We start from the raw sequence: 7,778 nt of genomic DNA, 5'->3' as shown, positions 1-7,778 counted from the left end.
TAGGGTCTCGCTATGTTGCCCAGGCTGGTCTCAAACTCCTGGGCTCAAGTGATCCTCCTGCCTTGGCCTCCCAAAGTGCTGGGATTACAGCAGTGAACCATTGGGTCTGGCCCATCTCTTACTTTTTTATTAAATTAAAAAAAAAAAATCCCCAGAGCCTAATACACTGCTTGGCACAGGGCAGATGTCACTAAATCCTTATCAAATGAATGAATCAAAGTACAGGCTCCCATATCCTGACTAAAACATGGAAATTACCTTGTTTCATAGTACTTACTAGTATAGTTCTGTTTGCAAATTAAATTTTCTCCCAGCAGATACTCCTCTGGGACTAGGTTAAGTATTTCAAGTAGTTATTTACTCATTTTCTCCTGCCCACATTTTCATGGTCAAGACCCTCGTTTGTAGCTCAGCTGGGGGGGATGGTGAGCTTTCTAAAGAGATCTGCACCCTTGCCTGTTTATTCAGCAGAGGCCTTTTAACGCTTATCTAATCTCTTGGTTTCATAAAATATTATTTTTCCTGAGAAATAACTCAGTCACTTACTGGGAAAAATCTAACTTAATGCATTTTAAGGAACAATACTAAAAGTATGAGGAAATTCTGGGTATCTGAGAAAGTATTTGAGAAAATGTTTAAAGGAAATTACTTTTCATAAGCAAGATTGGTCTGTATTTTCCAATTTTTTTGGAGATGGAGTCTCACTCTGTTGCTCAGGCTGGAGTGCAGTGGCACGATCTTGGCTCACCACAAACTCAGCCTCCCGGTTCAAGCGATTCTCAATTCTCATGCCTCAGCCTCCTGAGTAGCTGGGATTACAGGTGTGCACCATCATACCAGGCGAATTTCTGTATTTTTGGTAGAGACAAGGTTTCACCATTTTGGCCAGGCTGGTCTTGAACTCCTGACTTCAGGTGATCTGCCTGCCTTGGCCTCCCAAGGTGCTGGGATTACAGGTGTAAACTACTGCACCTGGCTGCAATTTTGTGTTATTTTGATTTTATACCAGTGTTAGGTTAGCCTGTTAGAATGAGTTAAGCATTCTGCCTTTTACGCGTATCAACACAAATGGAATTTATTTTTCACATGGAGAAAAAGGAACTTGTAACTCACCTTTACTGCATTGCCACCACCTTTGGGACCTTGAGCCTTCTTGTCAGCACTGTCACTCCCAGAGGCTGCTCCCCCTTTAGAGAAGAGATGACAGGTACTCATTTAAACTGCACCTCCATGTTTACGGAAAGGTCCAACACACAACGGGAGTTGATACTTCCATCATAATGCCACACTTCAAAAGGGAACTCGGCCAGACACTTTACAAAAAGGGTATCCAATCTTTGGCTTTCCTGGGCCACACTGGAAGAATTGTCTTGGGCCACACAAAATACACTAACACTAATGATAGCTGATGAACTAAAACACACACACACACACACACACACACACACACACACTCTCTCTCTCTCTCTCTCTCATAATGTTTTAAGAAAGTTTCTGAATTTATGTTGGGTTGCATTCAAAGCCATCCTGGGCTGTATGCTGCCTGTGGGCCACGAGTTGGACAAGCTTGCTTTACGGTATCAAGCTAAATGAATCTGACTCACCTTTCTTCAAACAGAAAATCTGTGCCCTATATAAACCCTTCACAGAAAGTTGATACACAAATTAGTGTGCTAATAGGTGAATGAAAGCTCCGGAAGCCTGGCCCAGATTCTCTGCATCCAATTTAACACCCTGTCTTCTGAGGGCAGACCCCTAAGTTCTTTTAAGAATTCTATCATGTACTGCAACTATGTATTCAAGCATCACAACCCCAGTAGGTAAAATCTCCAAGAATATATTTTTTAAAAAGATCAAATTTCTCACTACCCATTTTTGGCTAAGGAATACATTCATGTCCAAATTTCTAGAGTCTACTACATTGCCTACTGATGTCTACCTAGAACCATTAGCAACATCTTACATTTTACTAGTATATCATTTTACTACTATGGTGACTTCTGTGTCAATGGCAGCCTACTTACTGCTAGAGGCCGATGTTCCTAAGAACTAGAGCTGAATTAAGGGTTTAGTTCAATAAACATTTCCTAAACAACTACTGAATTCCAGGCACTGGGAGTACAAAGATGAACAAACCATGTACGTTCCTTCAGAAAACTCATATTCTAGTGAGTAAAACAGATCATTTCAGGAGAATGCAGGAGATGCAGAGATGGTTATGGACAGGGGGCTGTGGAAGCACAGAGGGACACTGGAGCCAGCCAAGGAAGGTTTCCTGGATGAGTAGGAGCTGGTCAGCCAAAGAATGGACAAGGAGACACTCCAGAATGGGGGAAACGACATGGTATGTGTAAGAAATTGTATGGATGAAGCCAAATCTGAGGTGGGAGTGCACTCAGATGAGCCTGCCTAAGGGAGGTAGCTGAGGGTCAGGGCACTGGGGACTTTTGGCCCCATTAAGGAGCTTGGGATTTGTCCTAGAAGTAATAGGGAGCCACTGAAAAGTTTTAAGCAAGAGTCTCCATCTTGCTTGTCTCAATATCTCCAAGCCTAGCACAATGCCTGGCACACAAAAAGTGTTTTAATAATTGTTTAAATAAACTGAAAACCCCAAATACTGACTGCCCAAAACCTAAGAAAACGCTACCGTCAAAGGAGTGTTATTAAATCAAACTCCTAACTGGGTTTGCTACTGAATGATGATGCCTTCCAGTTATCCCATCCTCTCCCCTGCTGGATGTTGTCATCTTCTGACTGCCACCTCACTGCCTTTGATTTCCTGAGGACTCTGGCATCAGCTTTGGGCTTCCTCTCCACCCTCACTCCTGCCATTACCTAAAGTGACCTCACCATCCATCCTGAGGAATCTCACAGTTCTGGGTCTCCTTCCCGAATGCCATGCTCTTTACTCCAAGTTACCTGCCCTGGGGGCACACGATGGAACTATGCCACTCAGAACTAGTTCAGTCTCTGGCTATAACCTCCTGTCTTTCCAGCTTTCTCATGTCTCATTCCCACAATACTGGCTCTTTATTTCACAGAGCCTCCCCCTCGACCCCAGTCCCTTCATCCTGCTACATTCTCCTAGACCATCAGACTTCTCTTTTTCCCAGTCTGGACCCTACGCTCGTTCATCTGAACCGCGTTCCTACTGGCCCTCATAATTCCCTTGAGTTGCTATCCTATCATAACTGCCCAACAAAACTTCACCCATGGCTTAAGGCTGCACCTAGCTCTTTTCAATAATATATTGTGCCAGTTGTATGGTACTAGGTAAATCAGACTGTGAAGATTAGGTAGTCTACAAATTCATGGCCTTTGATCTTAGTCAAGCTCCTAGCCCTGAGGGAACTCCTTTTACTTGTTTCATTCCCTCTCCCATTACAATAGTCCAGACCTTCACCACTCTCCTCAAGATGCCTACTGAATCCCTGCCCCTCCATCTCCTTTCCTATGACCTCAAGCATAAGGTGTCCCTACTCCCCCGAGGTCCTGGATTCCATTTTCTCCTAAATCTCACTCCTCTGTACCTTTACCTATTTTACTTTCTGGATCCTTCTGCCTCACTCCCAAATTTGTCCCATTCCAAAAAAGCAAAGAAAATAAAACATTCTCTTAATCCTTGGTCCTCCTCTATCTACCATCCTATTTCCATGCTTTTCAATTAAAACTTTCCAAGAAGTCCAACTTACCACTTCCTAGTCAGTTCTCTAGTCACTGCAATCTGGCTTCTGCTTCACTGGAACCACTTTTACCTAAGGCCACCTCTAATTTCCAAATTTGCTGTGTTTGATAGACTATATCCTCTTTCTTTAAAACATTCTGGTCTCTCCAGCCTCTGAGCCATCATTCTGCACTCGCTCTATTTGTCTGCCTCTTTCTCTACCTGTCCTAGCATCACATCCTCTACTCTCTGCTCTTTTCATTCTATAAACTCTCCATGGATAACTGCATACACTCTCACGGGCTCAACTACCATCTATAAGTTAATGACTCCTAAAACCTAAATGTACAGTCTAGATCTCTCCCTCAAACTTCAGACTCAAATATCCAACCACTTCCTGACTACATCTCCACTCAGATGTCCCACAGACACCTCAAAGTCAATCTATCTGAAAGTGAATTGATTAATCTCATCCCTGCTCCTCATGTATCCTTGATGTTAGCCCACAGCACCAGCAACAAGTTAGAAATCCAATTTAGAAAACAGGATGATCGTTGATCCTCCCTCATCACCTTTCCTAACCCAATAAATCACCAAGTTTTGACTGTTTCACATCCTAATATTTATAGACTCTTTTCTCAGCTCCCACAGCTACTCCCTTATCTCAGTCCACCACCATCTCTCACCAAGACTACCACAACAATCTCCTTACAGGTCTGTCTGATCCTTAACCGACCTTCTTAGCACCATATATAGCACTCTCCATGACCTGGTCTTTGTTTCTGTCTTCATTCTCACCATTTGCCATTCTGCCTTGAGTTTTTGCTCCAGAAACACTATACTGCACACATCATGCTGTTTCTCACCTCAGTGCTTTTGCTGCTGGACTCCAAGTTGGGAATGCTTTAACCTACCGCCAATGCCCATCTTAACCTCTGCCTAATTCATCTCCAGGAATTTTTCCCTTCCCTGTTCCCCAGCTAAATGAAGCACTTCCCTCAGTTTCTATTATATCCCATACAGATCCTTCAACACTACATTTAGTACAGTGCTTTATGATCACTAAGCCTTTATCTTCCTCTCTACTTCGGGAGCTCCTTAAGGCCAAAATCCCTTTTTTCTTTTTTTTTTGGGCACAGGCTCGCTCTGTCGCCCAAGATGGAGTGCAGTGGCACGATCTCGGCTCATTAAAACCTCTGCCTCTCGGGTTCAAGCGATTTCCTGCCTCAGCCTCTCGAGTAGCTGGGATTACAGGCGCGCACCACCACGCCTGGCTAATTTTTGTATTTTTAGTAGAGAAGGGGTTTTGCCATGTTGGCCAGTCTTGAACTCCTTACCTCAGGTGATCCACCCGCCTCGGCCTCCCAAAGTGCTGGGATTACAGGCTGAGCCACCGAGCCCAGCCCTCTGTTTTATTTTTATATCTTTAGTACTTAGCGCTTTGCCTGACAGATTTCTGTTCAATGGATGAATGATTCCTTCCCCGATGATGGACATGGCATTCTATAAGCATTACAGTGAATTTTAAGGATCATAATCAATGTGTACTTCTTATTGCTGGCTTTTGATAAGACTTTTACAGCTCTAATAACCCCTCGAAATAGCAGTCTTAAGTCATCGTCTCCGAGGAACTATGCCCACCAGATTCCATTACCCACCAGGACGGTCCCTGAACCGTGGCCCAATGTATTCCTACAGACGTAATCGATGGCAGCACTGTGGGACCACTGCTACCTGCTGCATCCGTCCCGGACTCCAGAGATGGACTGTCTGTTCCCTCCCTTCGCTCCTCACCCGCCCCATTCTCCTTGATCGCTCTGGCCGCTCTACCTTTCCCCGCTTTTCCAGAACCACTTTTTCCTTTGGGCGGCATCTTGGAAACCTGCTGTTGAACTCTGAACTGCTCCAGTTGCTTTACAAGCCCCTTTAGACCACATGGACATGCCCTGAACAAATGCCTGAAAGCCGCATCGCAATAGACCGTTCTTATTGTAACCCCGGAAGCAGGCACAGCTTGGGGCAGACCCCATCGTTCGGCTCTCGGACCAATGGGGCCGAAGATGTCTGACCAATAAGACGCTTGGGGCCGAGGCGAAGGCCGAGGGGCGGAGACAAAGGCTGGATTGAGGCGGGAAACCCCGCCTCTGCGCTTTTTGTGACTTCTTTCACGCACACTTATTTGCACCAGATCCCACGCTCTGCACCCCAAACCCCGCCGCCCCGCTGCGTGCTTCACGCGTGCGCAGTAGGAGCCGCAGGGGCCTCTGCAGTCCCTCGGCGCCCGCTCTAGCCAATCCCACGGGGCCGCCAGACAAAGAGAAGCAGGAAGAACCTTGGTGGCGGCCAACTTCCGCTGTCTCCTCCTACACACAGGGCTGCCCTCTCTGGCAGTTTTTCATTTGTTAATTTTATTCTGCAGTTGTAGCTAATTGGGTTCAAAAAGTAGTTTTTTAAAAAAACCTGTCACCCCTTTGCCTCTTGCAGAGCGCTCGGTCATGGAGAAACATTAGAAACAGTCTCAAGTGCTCCTCAGTCGGATAGTGCTTAAATGTTTCAGCCACACAAAAAGATATTATGCACCATTCAAAATAACGATTGTAAGGCTGTGTGTACAGATAGGGGAAATGTTTTTAAGACCAAGATAAAGAATATGATTCCTTTTATATATTCTTTTCCAGTGTCATGTGATACTATGGAATATGATTCCTTTTAAAAGTTTATGTAATGTACTATATGATGTATGAATCTAAAGGAGAGGAAAGCTATACAGCAAGATGTGGCCAGTGGTGCTAGTACATACAGGTCCTCTTGTTTCCGTATATTTTCCAAAATTTCCATTGTGCAGCATAATGTGGTAAAAGCATGGATTCTGGAGCCAGATTGCCTGGTTTCAAATCCTTGCTCCACATCTGTCTACTAGTTCCATGACCTTGAGGAAGTTTCTTCACTTCTCCTTGGCTCAGTTTTATCATCTGTGAAATGGAGTCAATGATAATAGTACCTATTATTATCCTATCGGGTGTTAAGAGAAGAAGTTCGTATCTGTAAAGCACATAAAACGATGACTTGCTCATATTAATAGTGTTTGCCTAAGAGAAATGATTTTTGAATTTGTGCCCACACACTTTTTCTCCCCTTACAATTCCTCCCACCCATCAAAAATTTGTATATGGTATATCAAGAGGGCGTCTCCTCCACTCCATGAGTGAGCTGTACAACTTGCCACTTCAGCCAGAATATAGAGATCTTCCAGCTCAAAGTTTAGTTTTTGGATGCAGCCTTGCTGGACTTGGAGATGCTTCATGCTGATACCAGGGAGTCAGGTATTTTTGAGATTGTACTCATACCCCACTCGAGACATAACATGGAGCCCCCTATGTTGGGCTGCTGTAACTTCTGGACCTATTTTGGGCACTCCTTGTTTCGGATTGGGAGTGATCAACTGCAGAGATCTTTCCTCCCCCACTCGCCGCATACTACAGTGATGAGGGGATCATTGCTCTGCCACTTCTGAGGTGGATCCCGCCCCTATACTAATTTTCCAAGTCCGGCTGCGAGATGGAGGGGCAGGAGAGCCGGGGTTGAGAGTTGACAGGGACAGTGTAGCCTTGTGTTCATCAGGTTATCCATGGCCAAGAGGCCCAAGAGGAACCTTGACTTTTGATTTTTCACTGGGAAGAGGCTTTCCTGTAATAAACTGGCTGTGGCAGTTGCGAAGCAGGAATGAAGAAAACTAGAGTTCAGATCCCAATGAACAACCAATGTCTGTCAATGGCTGATGTGCCTGGCAAATGTTTAGTGCCTGGAACACTGTGAGAACTCTGTGCATTCCAGCAGATAATAACAGCAACAATGATAATAAGCAAGCCTGTGTCTGTGGCTGAATTTTTCAAGCAAGGCTGAAGGCCAGTAGCTCCAAGGGGAAAAGAATGAGCATAGGCCTGCTGGAGGTTCCAAGGTCAAAAGCATTTTAAGACAGTCAGATCTCAGCTATGCAGTATGCATTACAAAAAGATGGGGCAGGTATTATTATACAATTTTAAGTATCAGTTCTGAAATGCGAGTTTAACTTTCATTTTCTTCTGTTTATATTCTGTTTTATTACATTTGGTTT

The 7,778-nt window shown here is 44.6% G+C and overlaps 1 protein-coding gene across 2 annotated transcripts in view; it reads right to left on the bottom strand.

Moving 5' to 3' along the window:
- Window positions 1-5,658, bottom strand: part of PIN4 (peptidylprolyl cis/trans isomerase, NIMA-interacting 4) — a 16,394-nt gene extending 10,736 nt beyond the window's left edge. Inside the window, exons 1-2 of one of the 2 annotated variants that reach the window (XM_037734638.1) lie at window positions 5,459-5,658; window positions 1,114-1,187 (exon numbers count right to left, since the gene is read on the bottom strand). In XM_037734638.1, coding sequence (XP_037590566.1) covers window positions 1,114-1,187; window positions 5,459-5,537 — 153 coding nt within the window. In that variant the 5' untranslated portion in view covers window positions 5,538-5,658. The remainder of the gene's footprint in view (window positions 1-1,113; window positions 1,188-5,458) is intronic. The other variant, XM_017517811.2, reaches the window with a different exon arrangement.
- Window positions 5,659-7,778: the final 2,120 nt, after the last annotated feature.

This window comes from Cebus imitator, unplaced genomic scaffold, assembly GCF_001604975.1.
Source record: "Cebus imitator isolate Cc_AM_T3 unplaced genomic scaffold, Cebus_imitator-1.0 Scaffold648, whole genome shotgun sequence".
Lineage (NCBI taxonomy): Eukaryota > Metazoa > Chordata > Mammalia > Primates > Cebidae > Cebus > Cebus imitator.
This window is presented reverse-complemented; position numbering and strand designations above follow the sequence as displayed.